The following is a 22,706-nucleotide window of genomic DNA, read 5'->3' as shown; positions in this document are numbered from 1 at the left end:
TAGCATTTTAATTTTAGGGGTCTCATGGATTGAACCCCTGAAGCCCATCTATGGCTCTAAATGTAAGAACTTCCCATTAACTCGTCATTTAGCATTAGGTATATCTCCTAATGCTACCCCTCCGCCCTCCACCCACCCCACAGCAGTCCCCAGTGTGTGATGTTCCCCTTCCTGTGTCCATGTGTTCTCATTGTTCAATTCCCACCTGTGAGTAAGAACATGTGGTGTTTGGTTTTTTCCTTGTGATAGTTTGCTGAGAATGATAGTTTCCAGCTTCATCCCTGTCCCTACAAACGACATGAACTCATCCTTTTTTATGGCTGCATAGTATTCCATGGTGTATATGTGCCACATTTTCTTAATCCAGTCTATCATTGTTGGACATTTGGGTTGGTTCCAAGTCTTTGCTATTGTGGATAGTGCTGCAATAAACATACGTGTGCGTGTGTCTTTATGGCAGCATGATTTATAATCCTTTGGGTATATACCCAGTAATGGGATGGCTCGGTCAAATGGAATTTCTAGTTCTAGATCCCCGAGGAATCACCACACTGTCTTCCACAATGGTTGAACTAGTTTACACTCCCACCAACAGTGTAAAAGTGTTCCTATTTCTCCACATCCTTTCCAGCACCTGTTGTTTCCTGACTTTTTAATGATCACCATTCTAACTGGCGTGAGATGGTATCTCACTGTGGTTTTGATTTGCATTTCTCTGATGGCCAGTGATGGTAAACATATACCTAATGCTAAATGACAAGTTAATGGGTGCAGCACACCAACATGGCACATGTATACATATGTAACAAACCTGCACGTTGTGCACATGTACCCTAAAACTTAAAGTATAATAAAAAAAAATTAACTTCCATTCCAAAGAAATGAAATGTTAGCTATTTAAAGTGGTGAATGTGGAGAAGACAGGCTTGCCCTTGCCTTTAAGCCCACTGATTTTCGTATTTAAAACAAAAGCAAGGAATTTTATGAATATACATACACATATATTCCGGATGCTTCCAAATAATTAAAATGTGATTTCTAGAATATTATCATTTTATCTATTTCCGAACAAAAAGTTAAATCACTAAGTCCTTTAAAACAGCAGTTCCCAACCTTTTTGGCACCAGGGACCGGTTTTGTTTTTTTTTTTTTTAGGTGGAGTCTTGCTCTCTTGCCAGGCTGGAGTGCAATGGCACGATCTCGGCTCACTGCAACCTCTGCTTCTCGGGTTCAAATGATTCTCCTGTCTCAGCCTCCCGAGTAGCTGGGATTACAAGCATGCGCCACCAGGCCTGGCTAACTTTGTGTTTTTAGTAGAGCCAGGGTTTCTCCTTGTTGGTCAGGCTGGTCTCAAACTTCCGACCTTAGGTAATCCACCTGCCTCGGCCTCCCAAAGTGCTAGGATTACAGGTGTGAGTCACCCGTGCCCAGCCTCAGAGACCGGTTTTGTGGAATACAATTTTTCCAGGGACAGGGGGATGGTTTCAGGATGAAACTGTTCCACCTCAGATCATCAGGCGCTATTTAGATTCTCATAAGGAGTATGCAATCTAGATCCCTCGCAAGTTAGATTTTCATAAGGAGTGCCCAACCTAGATCCTTCCCATGAGCAATTCACAGTAGGTTTCCTCCTGTGAGAATCTGATGCTGCCGCTGATCTGACAGGAGACTGAGCTCAGGGAGTTATAATGCTTACCCGCTGCTCACCTCCTGCTGTGTAGCTGGATTCCTAACAGGCCACAAACCTGTACCTGTCTGTGGCCTGTGGGTTGGGGACCCCTGCTTTAAAGGAAGGGACTTACTCTTAGTAATCATTTTATCCCTCAGAAATTTGCACAATGTTTTGTATTTTATCTTAGTTTCTTATATTAGCTTGTTGAGTTGAAATTATAGAAATCTCAAACCTTTAGATACTTTTATAGTGCATTATAAAAGTCTCATGGCAAACATAGGTACAAAATCCTGAAAATTGTTGATTTTAAAGAACTTTTTACATTATTTTTCAATTTTATATTACCTAGGGTCAGTCTACATACCATCAAAAGTCTAGTTTCTTGTTAATGACAGAATATTCTTTTGTTGTTGTTGTTATTGAGTATCAATATCAATTTTTTCTTTAAGTTTTTATGTGTAAAAATCAAATCCAGGTGTATTTATAAAAAATTATTTTAAGTCAAATGATTTACCTTCTTTCACTGTAAAAATCTGGTAGTTTGATTTATATTGTCTCATTTTATCGATTAAAACTTTCAGAACGACATAACAGAAAGATCGAAAAAGTACAAAGAATAGTAACCAATTCTTTACCATTACAAAGTATATTGAAATTTATTTTGAACCTTTCATTGACATTGATTCCTTTAGTTTAGAGTTGAGAACTGGGTAGAAATTGTTTGAAAAGATACAATGTTTCAGGAAGCATGTCACTTAGTGGAGATTGGATGTTTTGAGAAACATTATTTGCTTCATGCTACTTTTGGATCTCAAGTGTGTTTTATTTGACTCTTGAGCCTTTAAACAACAAACCTTATTATTCTTTACTATATCAGATAGCCAAACTATTTAACCAAACTAGAATTGCTTTTAGTTGCATTTTTCTTGGTGACTGAGAGTTCCATATATTTTGTAAGTGTTTATATGTAGAAGGAATGAATGTCTCTTAATGCAGTGTTCTTTTCATTTTATCTGATTCCCTTCTGTCTCAGGTACAAACAGGTACTTCAGGCAAGTGGCATCTGAATTTGGATTAAAGATTTCTTTTGTTGATTGTTCCAAAATCAAATTACTAGAGGCAGCAATTACACCAGAAACCAAGGTAACTCAGCTCGTTTTCAGTTTTGCCTGTTTTTCCTTCGATGTTTTGTTTTCATCATTTCTGTTTACTAGAGGACATAATTTAATGTGAATAACAAATTTTATTATATGCCATTGGAAACATCAACAAAATTAAGATAGACTGTCATCTCTGGGGTATTATAGCATAATGGTAGTACATGATTTTTGGAGTAGAATTCAAATTTTAATTCTGCATCTTAGTTAGTGTACTATCTTGGGCAAATTATTTAACCAAAGTCTCAATTTCTTCATTTGCAAAATGGAGATAATTATACCGGTTTTATAGAAAGGGGAGTGTGAGAATCAAATGAGATAATGAATATGAAATGCTTAGTATAGTTCCTGGATACATGGTAATTGTTAAAAAAATTTCTATGCAGGAGCACCTAATTTTTAACTACGTAGCCAAAAGAGTATTGGTAACAGAAGTCATCACAGAGATTGGGTTATAGAAAAAGAAGCCTGCCAAACCCCCAAACTTGAAGCACAGTGGCTTTGCCGGGCTGTAAGGGATGCTGCCCAGATACTAGTTAGATGTAGAGAATGGGCCACAAGTAATCTTTAGCTTCCATCCTGGGAAATTTGTATGCCACCGGAAGGTGTTTTGTGTCTGAGTGAATGGCATATGTGATATTCTTTCCTGGGACCTCATTTAAATTCTGTGTGGATAAAAGAAGGACCAGTGTCTTTTATAAGTCAGCTGTTTACAACTTTTTGCTAATGATTAAAAGGTTAGAATTGTACTCAAGATTATGTTGCAATGAATGCTAAAAAATAAATATCTTTTCATGTACAAATAATTACTTTGCACATTAACATGGTTGAGCTTTTGGTAATTAAGGTTTGTTTCCAGAAGAACTTGTTTTTTATCTTGCTTGGGAGAAAAGACACATTAAAATAGCTGGTCTGAGTCTTTCTTTTTTTTTTTGAGACGGAGTCTCACCCTGTCACCCAGGCTGGAGTGCAATGGCACGATCCCAGCTCACTGCAAGCTCTGCCTCTTGGGTTCAAACGATTCTCCTGCCTCAGCCTACTGAGTAGCTGGGATTACAGGCGCCCACCACCATGCTCAGCTAATTTTTGTATTTTTAGTAGAGAAGGGGTTTCACCATGTTGGCCAGGCTGATCTTGAACTCCCGACTTTGTGATCCGCCTGCCTCAGCCTCCCAAAGTGCTGTGATTATAGGCATAAGCCACCGTGCCCGGCCCTGGTCTGAATCTTTCTAAGGGGTGGAAAGCAAATTATGAGTATAGTAAGTCTTGTCAACAGAATTTTGTATAGTGACTCTACCAACTTGAATTAATACATTTTCCTTCCTAAAATATCAGGTTTTTCACTTGAAGTAGAATGTTTAAGTCCATGTAAAACCTACTTTTTATTTATTTTGTAATTTTTATTTTTTTTAATTATCAGTAGGAATAATCAATTCTTACCAGGAATAATTTTTATAGATTCTTTAAATAATTCAAGTTTTTTGTAGAATATGTATTATTTAACCACCTTATCTTTTCCAGAGTAAAACTCTAAAGTCAGAAGAGTATTAAACCAGATCTCTTGCCCATTTAAATAATAGGTAATAAAAAAAGAATCAGCTGGGCACGGTGGCTCATGCCTGTAATACCAGCACTTTGGGAGGCTGAGGCAGGAGGATCACTTGAACCAGGAGTTCGAGATATATAGCGAGACCCTTTCTCTGCCAAAAAAAAAAAAAAAAATTGGCTGAGCATGGTGGCACATGCCTGTAGTTCCAACTACTGGGGAGGCTGAGGTAGGAGGATCACCCGGGCCTCAGAGGTTGAAGCTGCAGTTAGCTGTGATCATGCCACTGCACTCTAGCCTGGGCAACAAAGTGAGACCCTGCCGCTTAAAAAAAAAAAAAAAGAAAGTAATTCAGTACAATGGCATTTCGTTCAACAAATATAATTCTTTTCTTTGGTCTTTTTGATAACTATCAAGCATCTACTATGTGTCTGAATTGTGGTAGGTTTTGAGATATAAAGATCATTGTTACTTTTTAAGTAGGCGGTAACCAGGTTTTCTGTTGTGGGTGTCACTTTTCTTCTTTAGTCTAAAGCCCATGCTCTTCAAGTCTTAGGTACTTATTCTATAGTTTCTAGAGTTTCTGGCATTAAGTTCATATTAAGTATATTTTTGGCATCATAGGGACAATTATCTTTCATTAAAATTCTAGGATGTACTCTTACACAATCTATGTTATTCATCTTTGAGACAAAATTTCCAGACACTGAGCTGTGTCTTTGGAATACACTTTCTTTTTTAAGAAAAGTACAATAATTAACTTTAGTACTTCTCTGTTTACATGTACGTTATCTCACTTGATCTTTACAAAAAATTCTGTATGATAGGTTTTACCAACCCAATTATACAGATCAATAGGATACATTACATACCTACTGCTTCAGAAATTTGCAGGTAAGGCTAGGATTCAGATTTGAACCTCCCAACATCATCATCCATGTGTTTCCATTATATAACGTAGCTTCCCAGATTGTTATAATATATGAGATGTATGTTTGTAAAGTATATTTTTACAAACTACTGTTATTTGCTGAATTATTTTAGCTTGTTTGGATCGAAACCCCCACAAACCCCACCCAGAAGATGACTGACATTGAAGCCTGTGCACATATTGTCCATAAGCATGGAGACATTATTTTGGTCGTGGATAACACTTTCATGTCGCCATATTTCCAGGTAAATGAAAATAATTTTTTTTTGGCACAATTAGTAGATCACACATATCTGTAATTAGGAAAGAAAGGACTTGCTTAAATTAAAATCATGATCAAATTCAGGAATCTAATCATAATTAATTATTTACTGGACCGAGAATTAAATTTGGACCTCTTCTACCATTAGTTAATATCTTTTCAAACCTATGTTAATATCCTCTATGTTACTTTGTGTTTTTCATTTATTAAATCTTACCAGTTCTCAAGGCTGGGCACGGTGGCTCACGCCTGTAATCCCAGCACTTTGGGAGGCCGAGGTGGGCGGATCAGGAGATCAGGAGATCAAGACTACGGTGAAATCCCGTCTCTACTAAAAATACAAAAAGTTAGCTGGGCGCAGTGGCGGGTGCCTGTAGTCCCAGCTACTCGGGAGGCTGAGGCAGAAGAATGGCATGAACCGGGAGGCGGAGCTTGCAGTGAGCTGAGATCGCGCCAGTGCACTCCAGCCTGGGTGACAGGGTGAGACTCTGTCTCAAAAAAAAAAAGCTTACGAGTTCTCTTAGGATGTGTAAACTCTGAAGAAATGGCCTTATTATGTCATTGTATCTGCTAATACCTTATACATAGTAAGGACTTGAATGTTTATGCATTGATTACAAATCAGTCATATTTTCAGTCACCTTGAATATTTTCATATATATTATAAAAGAAAAGTGATGCTCAATGATTTCAGTATATATTATACATATTATTTCTCTTCTTCTAGTTTTTATTCCTTCAGCACTCCATATACTATGCCTAGATCTCTTTAACTTACTATTATTTTGAACTTTTACTTTATTTATTTTACATTATAGGTGTAAGTATTTATAGAGCTCTTTCTTATGTTAGTCTCTTTGGGTGGCCATAACAGAATACCATAAACTGGGTGGCTTATAAACAGCAATTTATTTCTCACAGTTCTGAAGGCTGGGAAGTCCTCAGTCAAAGTGCCAGCAGATTCAGTACCGGTGAGGGCCCACTTTCTGGTCCATAGATGGAGCCTTCTCGCTGTGTCCTCACATGGTAGAGGAGACAAGGCAGATCTCTGGGGCTTCTTTTATCAGGGCACTGTATTAGTCCATTCTCACACTGCTATAAAGAAATAATCCGAGACTGCGTAATTTATAAAGAAAGGGGTTTAATTGGCTCACAGTTCTGCAGGCTGTACAGAAAGCATGATGCTGGCATCTGCTGGGCTTCTGGGGAGACCTCAGAAAACTTACTATAATGGCAGAAGGCAAAGGGGAGCAGGCACATCACATGACTAGAGTAGGAGCAAGAGAGAGAACGAGGGGGAAGGTGCTACCCACTTTTAAACAACCAAATCTCACAACAACTCACTCACAATTGTGAGGACAGTCCCAAGGGGAGATGGTGCTAAACCATTCATGATATATCCACCCTCATGAACTAATCACCTCCCTCTAGGCCCCACCTCCAACATTTGGGGATTACAATTCAACATGAGATTTTGTGGGGACACAGATGCCAACTATATCAGGCAAAAATCACCCTAATCACCTCCCAAATGCCCATCTCCTAATCACACTAGTGATTAGGTTTCAATCTATGAATTTTGGAGGACACAAATGTTCAGACCATAGCAGCTCTCTTTAAAGATTTCTTTCCCTACCTAGCCCTCTGCATTTGTTTCCTCCCCAGACCACCTCTCCCATACATCCTCTATCCTTTCCTTTTTTCTCTATCTTGTGTCTAGTTTCATCCTCTTTTCTGTTTCACTTTCTTTTGTAGATCACTTTGGGATCTCTTTATAATTAACTTGTTTCCTGCCTTTTCCACACAGGTTCTCCCTCTCTTTCCTCTGAGTAACCCAACTCTTTCCTTTCCTTGTTAGGAGTTACCTTCTTTCTGCTCTTTTCTTCCTGCCTGTACCTTGTCATACTTAGTACACTTCCTGTAGTTCATCTTTATTCTGCAGAGTTCCTGAAACCCAGCTCATTTTCTCTGGCTCTTCAACTGGGCAGATGTTTACAGGTTTTATTGTTTACATTTCCCCCCTTCTGTTCTGAGTCCCTGAAGTTGATCCAGGTTGCTGCCTCCATGTGACTGGCCGACTCCCTGGGCAGTTTGTATAAACCTGCTCTTCACCTTCCTCCATTTTATTCGAAGGCATTGTCATGGTTTATTTTCCTTTCCTGAAGCACACTTCCTGGCTACATTGCATTCAGACAGCTTCACGGGCCATCTGCCTTTGGCTCATAATGTATCTTTGATTGCTGATTTTGTCAGGTAAAGCAGTCTGTTTCCAAGTGAAAAATCTTCTGGCATTGTCTATTTGGCATCGCCTATTTGTCCCAGGTGGTTTTCAGTGTAAGATTCCTTATCGCAACTCCTTAGCCCATATGCCACTTACACTAGGCCAGTTAATACAGCATAGGATAGCTTTAGCTGAGACACAGTGGGTCCTGTATATTCCCAGAAAGATTGCATACGTTTTGTAGCCTGGACCTGCCCGGGTTGCTCATCAAACCTGGCCCTCTTTCTCCTACTACCGTCACTAACATAGGTCTAGTTTTTCTACCTTTTTGAAGCCCACATCACATTCCTCATGCCAATGATTGGAATTTGCTTCATTTCAATTGGATTTATTCCAGTTGAAATACTCAGAATCACATCATCCCTAAGTAGCCACATGTGTTGTTTCCATGAAGCAAATCTTCCTGAAAAAAATCTTCTCATTGTCTTACCTTCATGAAAATGGAATATATTCTCTTTCTTCCCAGTCTTTTGTCCTCTGGATCTTCTGTAAGTCTCATGAAAGGCAAAATAGACTTACCAGCATGAGGTTTCAGAGTAGAACCTCTGGAGTCAGGCAGTCTGGGTGTGAGTCCTGGCTCTACCAGCTTTTTAATCTGAGGGATCTATCTCATTTTTCTTAGTCTCTTTTCCTCACCTGTATGATGAGAGCCATAAAGGTACTGATTTTATTGAGTTAGGTATTTTGTACAGCGCTTCCCTGGGTTATATAAAGTACGTAGCATGGTTCTCAGAAGATAATGAGATCAGAGGTGTTAGTGATTTGGTTTTTATTTTTCCTTCTCTTTTGGCTGTAGAGTTTACAGAATGTTAGCACTAGAAAAGACCTTAGGCCTCACCTACTTTGACCCCATCCCTTTAGAGATGTGCAAACACATATGCAGAGAGTGCTTTGGGCAATATTTTACCTAAAGCATCCTATTTTTGAAATACCCTAAATGAAAAGTTCCCATAGCCACCTATACTAATATCTTCCAAAGACTAAACAGCTCTAGTGAGGGTGAGATAAACACACACAGTTCTATGTTTAGGAAAATGTAAAGGGAAAGATGTTGATAATGTATTTTTTTGTTTGTTTGTTTTGAAATGGAGTCTTGCTCTGTCACCCAGGCTGGAGTGCAGTGGCGCGATCTCAGCCCACTGCAACTGCCGCCTCCCTGGTTCAAGCAATTCTCCTGTCTCAGCCTCCCGAGTAGCTGGGATTACAGGTTTCCACCACCACCCCTGGCTAATTTTTGTATTTTTAGTAGAGATGGGGTTTCACCATGTTGGCCAGGCTGGTCTCGAACTCCTGACCTCAGGTGATCCACCCGCCTAGGCCTCCCAAAGTGCTGGGATTACAGGCGTGAACCACCACTCCCGGCTTGACAGTGTATTTTTAAGTGGAAAGTCTACACCTTTCACTCTCGTTGTAAACAAATACATTTTAAGACTACAGGATTAACCTAGAGGACATTATGTTAAGTGAAATAAGCCAGGCACAGACAGACATATGGCATGATCTCATTCATGTGTGGAATGTAAAAAATGTTGATCTCATAGAAGTAATGAATAGAACAGTGGTTACTAGAGTCTGGGGAGGGGAGGGTGGAGGTGGGGAGGACAGAGGATGGTCAATGGGTACAAAGTTACAATTAGAAGGAGGAATGAAGGAATAAGTTTTGGTGTTCTACTGCACAAAAGGATGATCATAATTACAATAAGATACTGTATATATCAAAATAGGAGAGAGGATTTTAAATGTTTCTGCTACAAATAAATGATAAATATTTGAGATGATGGGCATGCTAATCCCTGCTTTTGATCATTACACAATTACACATGTATTGAACATCACATTATACTCCATGACTTAAAGGATTAATTTACAGGAAAATTAGGTGAAAGAAAACACTTTAAAAAATTCCTTTTCATTTTTATTTTTCTTAATTCTCCCAGTTTCAGACAAATTTATTTATTTATTTATTTATTTATTTATTTATTTATTTATTTGAGACGGAATCTTGCTCTGTCACCCAGGCTGGAGTGCAGTGGTGTCATCTCAGCTCACTGCAACCTCTGCCTCCTGGGTTCAAGTGATTCTCCTGCCTCAGCCTCCTGAGTAGCTGGGATTATAGGCGCGTGCCACCATGCTTGGCTAATTTTTTTTGTATTTTTAGTAGAGACAGGGTTTCACCATGTTGGCCAGGCTGGGCTCAAACTCATGGCCTCAAGTGATCCACCCACCTCAGCCTCCCAAAGTATTGGGATTACAGGTGTGAGTCCCTGCACCCAGCAAATTTCTTTCTTTGTTGTTGTTTTTTAAGATAAAGTCTTGCTCTGTCACTCAGGCTGAAGTGCAACGGCTTGATCATGGTCCACTGCAGCCTGAAACTCCTGATCTTAAGTGATCCTTCTGCCTCAGCCCCCTAAATTGCTGGGATTACAGGTGTGAGCCATTCTCCAACTCCCAGCTGTCTAGATTTCTTATAATACCTAATACAATGTACATCTTTTGTAAATAGTTGTTACACTATATTGTTTAGGAACTAATGACAAGAAAAAAGTCTGTACATGTTCAATACAGACACGACCATTCATCTATTTTTCCAAGTATTTTTTTATCCATGGTTGGTTGAATCCATGGGTGTGAAACCCACACATAGGAAGGGCTGAGTAATTAGGAATCAAGATCATGACAAACCCCAAATGTAAATAATCACAGCATATGTCATGAGGTTTTAATGATTAAAAATCTAAGCAGATGAGTTTATACTTACTCTACATAAAAATTGCTGAATATTCATGTCAACTATTTTATGTGTTCAATGAGTCATAAAATACTAGAGTCTCTACTGTAGGTAATAAATTTAGAGTCCTGTCAGCAATTGCTATAAAAAAACAGGTTCAAGAGACCAGTTGACCTGGGCTTATCTGCTCTTTCCAAGAAACTTTTGCTTTCAGATTCAATACTGGATTCAATACTTTACATTTTTCTTTGGTGGGAGGGAGGCAAAGGAGAAATAATATCAGAGATCCTGGAAAATTTTAAGATGCACATACTTTTGCAAAGTTAGTATTGATTAGAATAAGAATGGAATTTACAATTGCAAATAGGCAGGTAATGAAGCATATTTTCTAATGGTTTCTCATTTAGAGTAAAAAACTTGTTCTTTCAGCGCCCTTTGGCTCTGGGAGCTGATATTTGTATGTGTTCTGCAACAAAATACATGAATGGTAAGATGCATACTTTGAATGTTCTTTTTCATGGATAGGTGAAAATAGCATAGGGCTTGGCTTTTGATCCCTTTTCTTTGATTATTTTGTAGATTATTTTCTGTGACTCATGTAGAAAGTAAAAAAAAATCCTTTGATTAAATGTAGGATTTCATTAATAGTACACAAAACTATGCTCATGATTTATGAGAAGAGGATTAAAGTTGGCCATAAAAAGTTATGCTTTTATCTTGCTGACACCTTAAAGAAACATTTTGTTTTTATATAATTTTTATTTTATTGTTTTAGACATAACTTTTGCTACTGTCCAGTTGAATACAGTTTACTTAAACTTATTTTATAGAGCTTTTTCCCTGAGAATTTTTTCAAGTGAAAATCACATTTTGGAAGTTATAAAATAAAGAGTAAACATAAATTGTTTCTAACTGAAATTTTTGTTTGTTTGTTTGTTTTTTGTTTTTAGGCCACAGTGACGTTGTAATGGGCCTGGTGTCTGTTAATTGTGAAAGCCTTTATAATAGACTTCGTTTCTTGCAAAATTGTAAGTATTAAAAAGTCCAGATTCCCTATGACACTCTCAGTGACTACATTTAATATTTGTATTTCCACTAAGTGTTGTGAAGTGATGGCATTCTAATAATTTATGAAGAAATGAAAAATAGAGGAGAAAAATTCTGATTTTATTTTTTATTTATTAATTTTTTTTTTTTGAGATGGAGTTTCACTCTGTTGCCCAGGCTGGAGTGAAGTGGCGTGATCTCAGCTCACTGCAACCTCCACCTCCTGGGTTCAAGTGATTCTCCTGCCTCAGCCTTCTGAGTAGCTGGGATTACAGGTGCCCACGACCATGCCCAGCTAATTTTTTATATTTTTAGTAGAGATGGGGTTTCACCGTGTTGGCCAGGCTGGTCTCAAACTCCTGACCTCAGGTGATCCACCTGCCTTGGCCTCCCAAAGTGTTGGGATTACAGGCGTGAGCCACCGTGCCCAGCCAAAAAATTTTTTTCTGATTTTAGAGGAAAGTGTTATAAAAATAGTTTTTGCAGGCTGGGCACGGTGGCTCATGCCTGTAATCCCAGCCCGTTGGGAGGCTGAGGCAGGCGGATCACTTGAGCTTAGGAGTTTGAGACCAGCCTGAGCAACATGGCGAAACCCTGTCTTTACCAAAAACACAAAACAATTAGCCAGGTGCAGTGGCACGTGCCTGTGGTCCCAGATACTTGGAGGCTGAGCCTGGGAAGCGAAGGTTGCAGTGAGCTGACATCGTGCCACTGTGATCCAGCCTGAGCAACAGAGTGAGATCCTGTCTCAAAAAGCAAAAAACAAAAAACAAAAACGGTTATAGCATAGCAAGGCTTTATGATATGATATAAGAAATGAATTTTTTTATTTTCATGTCCATCTTAATTATAATCATAATTTGATAGAGCCCTAGTGAATTTTTAGTTTCAAGACTTAATGGTTTTTTTTTCTTTTTTAAAATTTCATTTGAAATGAGGGCTTTCATATACTATACCTTTTATATCAGGAATGATGGTTAATTTTAAATAGCACTTACAGTACATTTTTCAATAGATGTCTAAACACCATTTCCTATTTACATTGCTTAGTTTATCTCCAGTATAGTTAAGGATTAAGCCATTGTAACTTGACAGGTAAAATATAAACATGATGAGGAATAAAAGTGTCCTCCAGGAGGGAAACTGAAACTTATTGCTTGATAAGTGTCCTTTGGTTTATAAAAAGTAGAAATGAAGTATATATCCTGGAGACATGTGAAATCATTGGCTGCTTTGCACAAAGGCTAAATAGAATATTAGTAGAATATTCAGTAATAATAGGACTTGAACTGCTGTTTTTCTCTGTATGTTAAAATAATTTTTCAAAGAAATACAAAGTTAGGCTATGCACAATTTATGATTTTATTAAAATCATAGAAAGGACTATTTATCTTCATATTTGAGAAGTTTATATCATTGTGCTTTTACTTAGTTTTCAGCATATTTGCTTCCCCTCATTTTAAAGTAAATTTCTCTAAGCATATTCTATGCTTTGTTCTCCTGCTTCTGATTTGATATATTATTTTCCTCCTAGAACTCAAACATTGAGGTTTATACCTAGCTTCTGAGAGTCACTATAATGGAAAAGAGAAGCCAGATAATTTCTTGGCCATACCCTGCCTTCAAACTTATCCAGGATGTGTTCATTTTGCAGCTCTTGGAGCAGTTCCATCTCCTATTGATTGTTACCTCTGCAATCGAGGTCTGAAGACTCTACAAGTCCGAATGGAAAAGCATTTCAAAAATGGAATGGCAGTAGCTCAGTTCCTGGAATCTAATCCTTGGGTAGAAAAGGTTATTTATCCTGGTATGTTAATTTGATTTCTAAGCAGATCTAGGATTTCAGCAGTTATCCTGAGCATCGTGTTTATGTAACATTTATTTGTAAGTTAGGTGCTTTCACGTATTGTTTTTGTTCATTTATTATTGAGCACTGCCATGTGTCAGGCTCTGTGGTGGATCAGGTGGAAAGAAGATAGACCTGGTCTCTACCGTTGTATTGCCTCTAGTTTAGTGGATGCTTGCATAGTAGAAAATTAGTGTGATACATTAGATGTTCCTGTAGTGGTGTCTAGTGGATGCTTGGATATTAGAAAATCAGTTTTACGCATTAGATGTTCCTGTGGTGGTCTGTGATTTGAAGGCTTGTGTATACCTATTCAAAGATTTTAACATTAGACTTTTCAGTTGATTTGCTTATAATCTTGTCAGTCTGCTATTCAGCATTAGCTGTCACTTTAATCTGATAGAGGTTTGTCCCAGTTGAGACTTGATATTAGGTGCCAAAATTCCCCTGAGGTTCTCTCTCTCTTTTTTTTTTCGTTTTTTTGAGACGGAGTTTCACTCTTGCCCAGGCTGGAATGCAATGATGCAATTTCAGCTCGCTGCAACCTCTGCCTCCCAGGTTCAAGTGATTCTCTTGCCTCAGCCTCCCGAGTAGCTGGGATTACAGGTGCCCGCCACCACGCCCGACTATTTTTTGTATTTTTAGTAAAGACGGGGTTTCACCATGTTGGCCAGTCTGGTCTCGAACTCCTGACCTCAGGTGATCTGCCTGCCTTGGCCTCTCAAAGTGCTGGGATTACAGGCGTGAGCCACTACACCCGGCCCCCTGAGGTTCTCTTCTGTATTTCTATTCCTTCACCTCTTCCAGCATCTAGAAAGGCTTATGTGGAGTTAGCTGACTTACATCTTACTTTTTGAATTTATTTTTACCAGTCTTTTAAGCTGTGGTGGTCCTAAGTAGTTTTTTTCTTTTTAGATCCTTTTGAGGATTCTAGCATCTAGAATATATAGAAAAATTAAGACTGGAATTTCACTAGGAAATTCACAAGGAATTTAGAGAAACCAAAGCAAAACACATATGAAACTAAATGCCCTAAATGTACTTTAGGTAAAGAGCTGTTGATTGATACATATTTTGGATGGAGGGAGAGAGAAGAGTTTTGAGCTATGCCATGAAGAATGGGCAGCATTGGTTAAAAGGGCATAGACAAGGTATTGGAGGTTTATTCAAGAAATGTTTATTAAATGCCAGCTATGAGCCAGGCTTTGCACTAGGAACTGGGATCCAATTAGTAACAAAACAAATGGATTTGCCCTCATGGAACAACTCTGGTGGCTAAGACAGATACTAATCGAGAAATTACAGGATATAATTAACAAGGGAAATCCAGGTTGAAGGGACAGCATGTCCTGAGATGAAAGGGAGTGCAGTGGTGCTGGCATAAAGAAAGCTGAAGAGGGTAAAAAAGATGAGGCAACACGAAGCTGGAGAGATAGGGGCCTGAGCGAGTAGTTAGATGTGAGCATGGCATAATCCTCATCTTAGGCTTATTTGCAGTTTACTTAAGCAGACAGTGAAAAATACCAGCCCCCCCCGCAAAAAAAATTACGTGTTTAATTCTAAAATAAGACTTATGATACCTTATGATTACAGGGCTGCCCTCTCATCCACAGCATGAGTTGGTGAAGCGTCAGTGTACAGGTTGTACAGGGATGGTCACCTTTTATATTAAGGGCACTCTTCAGCATGCTGAGATTTTCCTCAAGAACCTAAAGGTAAACATACAAAATAGGTTTAAAATTGTAGGAGGTAAGGCCTTACAGCAGTTCACTATCTCTCACTTCTACTCAAGCCAGATAATATTTTTGTATCTGCAGGTTACACTCATAAACCTCTTTATGATGAAATGCATTGGGTTGAAAATGACTTAAACAACAATGTAGCAGACATCTAAATATGTTCACTTACTTAACTCTCCACATACTACAATCAATTTGGAGACACAGAGTATTCTAATGCATTTATTTAAAAGTGAACCCCTTTTATCAGATGAAATAGGTAAAACCTTGAAGTAACGTGCAGTTAGTGCACTGCACAAAGGCTGTTCTAAAATCCATCCTATGAGTGGCTTTCCAAACCCTGTGCCTCCTAAGCTGCATCTGACTGGGGTGAGGCCTTTGTCTAATTTTCAAAAAGCCAGGAGGAGGCTCTCAGGGGCCTTGAGCAAGAGGCCTATCCAACTCCATACACTGGGCTTAACCTTGAGCTCATGCAGTTTAAATACTACAGAATAGATTAACAGAAAGCTGCCAGATTAGTCAAAGTGTTCCTGGTGTCACCTTAGTTTAATACATTTACCAAAGTAACTTTTAAAACATTTGTAAAGTTTTATGACACTATCACACTCAACATAAAAACAGTGTTTTTTTTTTTTTCCCCCTATTCCAGTAGGGAGTTAAAGGATGTATTTCATAAGTGATATATATTAACAAGGAAGTATGTATAACTTGGGAAGCATTTAGAGATTTTTTTATTTAAGTGGTAACCACAGAGCAAAGTCTCAAATGCAATTTTTTTTTTTATTTTTTTAAAGGCAGAGTTTCACTCTTTTCCCCAGGCTGGAGTTCAGTGGCATGATCTCGGCTCACTGCAACCTCCACCTCCTGGGTTCAAGTGATACTCCTGCCTCAGGCTTCCAAGTAGCTGGGATTACAGGTGCGTGCCACCATGCCCAGCTAATTTTTGTATTTTTAGTAGAGACGGGGTTTCACTATGTTGGCCAGGCTGGTCTCGAACTCCTGACCTTGGTGATCCGCCTGCCTTGGCCTCCCAAAGTGCTGGGATTACAGGCATGAGCCACTGTGCCTGGTCTAAAAACATTTATTTTAGATTTTAGTATTTTTATTTTACTAGAAAATCTGAATTCATGTTTTCTTTGCTATAGCTATTTACTCTGGCCGAGAGCTTGGGAGGATTCGAAAGCCTTGTTGAGCTTCCGTAAGTATAGTTCTGCTTTTCTCAGTATTTTAAATTTGATGTCAGCTTTAATGATTGGGAAAGAAATATGATAAGGTCAGGGATAATTCAAGATATTTAACAATAAGAATAGCATGACATTACTCAGAATGGACTCTAACCCTGTCAAGATGGAGACCTTGATAAAATCTCATGGAGGGCTTCTTGTTAGTGAGCGGTGTCCTCCCAAATGTTGCTTCCTTCCCTGCTCTGTCAAAAAGAGATTCCAGCAGTAACTGTATTCTAGGATTTCTGACATCTGATCTCTAACCTAGGGCCACATGTTCTACCCTATTCAGCCTTAGAGGGGATTGGAGACTTTGTACTAGAAAAGCTGTTTTCAAGGCTCTTTGGGAAACAGAAAATGTGTCTCTGATGAAACTCCTCCATGCCCTTGATTATTGGAGAAGAGCCCTACTAGATACTGTCAAATCTTTTGTTTTCTGTTCTCTGTAGGATAAACCTTTAATATCTTCATGTTGTGTACAAGATAAATCCAAACCCTAACTTGGTACCAGGCCCTTCGGTATCTAACCCAATCAATACATCTAATTTTATCAAAGCATCAGAGGATATTGGTACAAGAAGCAGCCTAAGATCATACAGTCCAACAGCTTATTTTACAGGCAAGGAAACAAAGATCCAGAAGGTTGAGCTGATTGACTCAAGTGTCATACAGGAACATGTTAGCAGCTTCACTCTTGGATTTGCATCAGAAACAGTGAGGGGAGGTAAAAGGTGCTTGGATCTAGATTTGAGATCTGCTTCCACCAATTAGTTAACCTTTAAACTTCCATTTTTTAACACATAAAATGAGATTAATAATTAATGATTTTCGACCTGGTGCTGCAATGGTTGACGCCTGCAATTCCAGTACTTTGGGAGGCCAAGGTGGGCCACTTGAGGTCAGGAGTTCGAGACCAGCCTGGCCAACATTGTGAAACCCTGTCTCTACTAAAAAAAAAAAAAATTGCCTGGGTGTGGTGGTGCACACCTATAATCCCAGTTACTTGGGTGGCTAAGGCTTGAACCCAAGTGATGGAGGTTACAGTGACCCGAGGTTGCAGCAAGCCGAGATCGCACCACTGTACTCCAGCCTGGGTGATGCAGCGAGACTGTGTCTCAAAAAAGAACCAAAACAACAAAAAAAATTAATGATTATCATTTATTGATTACCTGTCCCCCCAAGCATTCCTGATATATATATATATATATTACCTTTATTGTATGCTACTATGACCATATGTTGTAATTATTGCAGGGTTAAGTCAACATCATAACCTAACTATTTTTAACTGTACTAAATATACGGTGTATTTCTGTGTCTTCATTTTTATACACATTTGTGGAATAACTTGTTTTGCAAGCATTGTGTGGAGAAATGTTAGGGCCCACCGAAGTTTAGGCCTATTTTCTGTCTTTGTATAGGAGTTTACAGTTAGACCAAAAGTCAGGCAGTTTAACCAAGTTAAAAAAAAAAAAAGATGTCTAAATAATGACTTGAAATAATTCATGTAACACAGATTTTTGTTAGTCTTTCCGGAAGATGCCTGCTAGTAAGTTTGGATGCACAAGAGGGCACACTCAGCATGTGAAATGGGTTTGTTTTTCATGGTAATGAAATGTGTATTACCTTAAGACTCTCTTGTTTAAAAAATTGTCTTAAAATAAATCTCTCCTGATTTATTTAGGGATTTTTGTTTAAAGTTGCTTGGCCCCCAGACACTCTGGTTTAGGCTATAACCCCGATGCCAGAGGATGAGTGGATTTAGGTCAGGCCTTGTCTGTTCTATCACCCTTCATTGTGTGTCTCCCAACTGCTACTAGACACACAATGAAGACACACCCTTCATTGTGTGTCTGCTGCTACTAGTGTAGCATTGCTATATGGGAGGAAGGAAGTGAAGCTAATATGTATTAGCTTAGTCTCCCAGCCTCACAACACATACAACTCTGTGACCTTAGAAAAGTTACTCATCCTCCCTAAATCTCAATTTCCTCAATTTTAAAATGTGGACAACACTCTACATAGCTGTTAGGTTTGTTGTGAGAACATGGGAAAAAAAAATCCCTAAGCTAATGCCTTTATTCATACTAAGTACCCAATAAATGTTAGCACCTACTATGAACTATTATCTTTTATTAGGCATCTCTACTACATTCCAAGTGCTTAGAAGTGCTTTATACATGTTCCTTTAAATTAATGCCTGTGACAAACCTTTAAGACAGGTGTTATATCCAATTTTTATTCATTAAAAAAATGAATTAATGCACACAAACCACCTAGTAGAGTATCTGCCTCATGGTAAGCACACAGTAGATGCATCTATTATTATTTCAGGTAAGGAAATAGGCACTGAGGATGAGTAACTTTTATAAGGCCACATAGCCAGTATGTGGAAGGGCTAAGATTCATACCCAAGTTTGTTGGTCTCTGAGACCTGAGTTCTTATTTCTACATGTATACACTCTTTTAAGGAATTACGAGTCTCCCAGGGCAGAACATTTTAAGATGGATGTTTGTGTCTAAACACTTTAGTAGCGTGATAAAGGAAGATATCCATCACTCAGACCACAACTGAGATTTTTTTTCCCCATGGCTCTCATGTAAGAGAGGAGAAAGCAGCTTAGGTATTGATTTTGCTGGTGGTGTGCAGGGAAAGGAAGAGTGTTGGTTGTAATATACATACTGGGGCTAATTAAGACTCTAAGCCTCTCCTCCATTATTCTTCACAGAAATTTCTCCTTCCCTGGAACTTGGCAGTCTTTTTGTCTATACTTGTTTGGCATTGTTTACATAGACTATTTTGTTTTGTGAATTGTCATTGCTTTTAGCTCGTGCTTTGTTATTTAGGGTAAAGAAAATATCTCATTCTTCTTGGTTTCCCAATTTTTACTGCAATGCTTGACATATTATGGGTGGTTTTCCTTTACATGTGTTGATGATGGTAATGGGCTGCTAGATCGTTTGAAAAATCCTTCCAGGCCTCTATGCCAGGAGTTATATTGTGGAATTCTGAATGCTTACTGGTTGCTACTAGTGATTCTTGGTGGTCTTTCTCCGATGTGCCTCAGAAAGTCTAGCTCTGGATTGATCCAGAGGAAACTAATTATGACAGGCTTTTGGTCCAAGAGACCTCTTATAAGTAGCAATCCAGTAGGTTGGTCATGGAGTACATGATTTCTGGCCAAAGCCTCATTTAGGCGGGTATTGAAATATACACATTGGGGAGGCTATGCCTTACCCTACTGCATGGGGGTACTTGACACACACTTTCAGTATTTGGATTGGGCATATCTTACCAATGGTATAAACAGGATAAAAAAAATCTTGCTTTTCATTTAAAATCATAGCTAGAAGAGATAAGTTTCATAATTTTCTCTTTTTTTGCCTGTGAATTATAGGTGTATGCAAAATTTGATATTTGGAGCAGAAAAATGTTGAGGGTAATTGCAGTTTATGAGACAGAAACATGCCTTCACTGACACAATATAGTGATCAAAAATTTGCTCATGTCTTCTTTCAGGGCAGTCATGACTCATGCATCAGTTCTTAAGAAAGACAGAGATGTCCTTGGAATTAGTGACACACTGATTCGACTCTCTGTGGGCTTAGAGGATGAGGAAGACCTACTGGAAGATCTAGATCAAGCTTTGAAGGCAGCAGTAAGTCTTATTATTGTGTGTGTGTGTGTGTGTGTGTGTGTGTTTGCTTTATCTTGGGCATGGGGGTCACTATATTTACAAAGAGTGGTCTCACTGTGAACTCTAAAGCTTTTCTGTTCCTGTAATAGACCAGGTATATAAATAAATGTATAGGGAGCTCAGTCAAAGTGCATATTTAAAGGATGGTAGTATTCAGAAAAAGGACTTCTTGAGGAGTTGAAGCTATGGCCTATATGTTTAATAACATATTTTTCTTGTGCACTGTTTTTATAGCACCCTCCAAGTGGAAGTCACAGCTAGTATTCCAGAGCTGCTATTAGAAGCTGCTTCCTGTGAAGATCAAACCTTCCTGAGTAATTAAATGGATCAACAATGAGCCTTTGCAAAATTTTCAAGTGGAAATTTTAAGGCACCTCATTATCTTTCATAACTGTAATCTTCTTAGGGATCATCTCTGTTAAAAAGTTTTCTGTATGTCATGTTATAATTACAGGTCAATTCTGTTAATATCTTTTTGTTAATTTTGCTCTATGTTTGCCTCTGAAGGAGGTGAGTTTTGTGCTACTTTGGGAGATTATGTTCTTTTTTCATGTCTAAGATTTATTTTGATCATGTTTATAATATAATGGTAATTCATTTTTGATGTTTTGTGAAGAATTTAAATTTAAATGAATGTTCTTAAATCGTATGATTTTTTTGCATATCATTGAAAAGAACATTAAAAGCAATGGTTTACACTTAGTTACCATAAGCCGAAAATCAAATACTTGAAAAGTTTACTGTGAAATTCTACTGATTTAAGACTATACTTAATATTTTTAAAGAAATAAATCAGCTGGGCGCGGTGGCTCACGCCTGTAATCCTAGCACTTTGGGAGGATAAGGCGGGCGGATCACGAGGTCAGGAGATTGAGACCATCCTGGCTAGCACGGTGAAACCCCATCTCTACTAAAAATGCAAAAAAAAGCCGGCTGTGGTGGCGGGCGCCTGTACTCCCAGCTACTTGGGAGGCTGAGGCAGGAGAATGGCGTGAAACCGGGAGGCAGAGCTTGCAGTGAGCCGAGATCGTGCCACCGCACTCCAGCCTGGGCGACAGAGCGAGACTCTGTCTCAAAAAAAAAAAAAAAAATCTAATTATCAAATGCATCCCATTGTGATATTCCTACATTATATGATATTAACCTATATTCCTGGGTCCTTTTAATTCCCAACTACTGCTCTTAGAGGTCTTAGCCATTTATGTTAATTTTTATAAGTTCAATTAAATAACTATTATTCCCAAATCTTAGTGTTTGCAGATTAGTTATAAATCCTATACAAGGCAGGTTAAAGGCCACCGTTTTACAGAGAAATAGTCCTTTTTATATTTTTATCTGAAATAGTGCATTTGTTGAGAATAAAAGAAGATATGTTTAAAAATAGAATCTTTTGGGCCTGGTGGTACGTGCTTGTAGTCCTAGCTACTTGGGCAGCTGAGGCAGAGGATCTCCTTGAGCCTAGGAGTTCCAGACTGCAGTGGCGTCACTGCACTCCAGCCTGGGCGACAGAATGAGACCCTGTCTCTAAAAAAAATAATAAAATAGACTATTTTATAGTTGAGTGTATAGTTAGCAAGTTATCATCAGTAAGCCATAAGTCAAAAATTAAATCTTAAAAATTGTTTTTATACTAAAGGTTTTTCATCTTATAATAAATCTTGATATTGCCATTTGTTTTGGTTAAAATAATATCATACAGCCTGATGAATAACAGTGCTGTTTAGGAGGAGAATACATAAAAATATACATTCTTCTGTATTGTCCACACTCTTGAGTTATATCTATTGAGTCTGGAAATTCTGTCTCTAGAGGCAGTAGCATTTTGAGGCAGGTCCTATCTCACTGTGGTTTCTGCCAGAACTGATTTCTTGCCATCTCAAGGCCTTAGGGCTGTGGAAATAAATGATTAACCAAATGTGAAAAGGAAAGGCTATTCTTAGCTTACTATAGCAAGGGAATTAGCCACCATCACCTGGGTTTTGGCAGAAAGTCAAAGGCGGGCAGATGGGTGGAAAAGTTTTATAGCAGAAGAAAGGGAAGCCTTCAGGTATGCCCTGGTTGAAGACTGTTGGCATGGGGAAGCCAGAAGCAGGTTGACTGGAGTCAGTGTTTCACAGTGGGCAGGTCTGTGTAATCCTACATCAAAGTCTAAGGAAGTTGAGAGGCCAAAGAGGCACCCAGTTTCTTAGAAACATTTAATAGGGACTTAGGAACAGAAGCCATGACTATATCTTGGGCAGTGATGAGGCAAGTTGGTGGATCCCAGCATAATTACCCCCAAGACTGGGGACTTTATGCCATAGGGAGAGGAGTGGTTGAAAAGGAATTTGTAAGACAATTATGACAACATCAAAGCTGTTTGACCTAAGGGCAGGATTTACTGTATGTATGAATTTATCAAGGTGACTTACTCTAAGGGCAGGATTTACAATAAGTACCTGCTCTTAAACAAGGTACAATAGATAAATTGGAATGAGGGTTAATCAGAAGCCAACAGGGCAGATTAACATCCAAGATGGAGTTGCTTTGGCCTCTAGATGGGGCATCCTGTGTGATTTGCTAAGGTGCATATTTGG

At 38.6% G+C, this 22,706-nt stretch overlaps 1 protein-coding gene across 1 annotated transcript in view; it reads left to right on the top strand.

Moving 5' to 3' along the window:
* Nucleotides 1-21,375, top strand: part of CTH (cystathionine gamma-lyase) — a 29,143-nt gene extending 7,768 nt beyond the window's left edge. The window contains exons 4-12 of the mRNA XM_054482920.2: nt 2,706-2,815; nt 5,420-5,551; nt 11,007-11,064; nt 11,528-11,605; nt 13,279-13,431; nt 15,064-15,185; nt 16,355-16,407; nt 19,953-20,091; nt 20,365-21,375. Coding sequence (XP_054338895.2) covers nt 2,706-2,815; nt 5,420-5,551; nt 11,007-11,064; nt 11,528-11,605; nt 13,279-13,431; nt 15,064-15,185; nt 16,355-16,407; nt 19,953-20,091; nt 20,365-20,391 — 872 coding nt within the window. The 3' untranslated portion in view covers nt 20,392-21,375. The remainder of the gene's footprint in view (nt 1-2,705; nt 2,816-5,419; nt 5,552-11,006; nt 11,065-11,527; nt 11,606-13,278; nt 13,432-15,063; nt 15,186-16,354; nt 16,408-19,952; nt 20,092-20,364) is intronic.
* Nucleotides 21,376-22,706: the final 1,331 nt, after the last annotated feature.

This window comes from Pongo pygmaeus, chromosome 1, assembly GCF_028885625.2.
Source record: "Pongo pygmaeus isolate AG05252 chromosome 1, NHGRI_mPonPyg2-v2.0_pri, whole genome shotgun sequence".
NCBI classification, from domain to species: Eukaryota; Metazoa; Chordata; class Mammalia; order Primates; family Hominidae; genus Pongo; species Pongo pygmaeus.
Note: the sequence above shows the minus strand (reverse complement) of the source record. Positions and strands in the feature narration are given on the sequence as shown.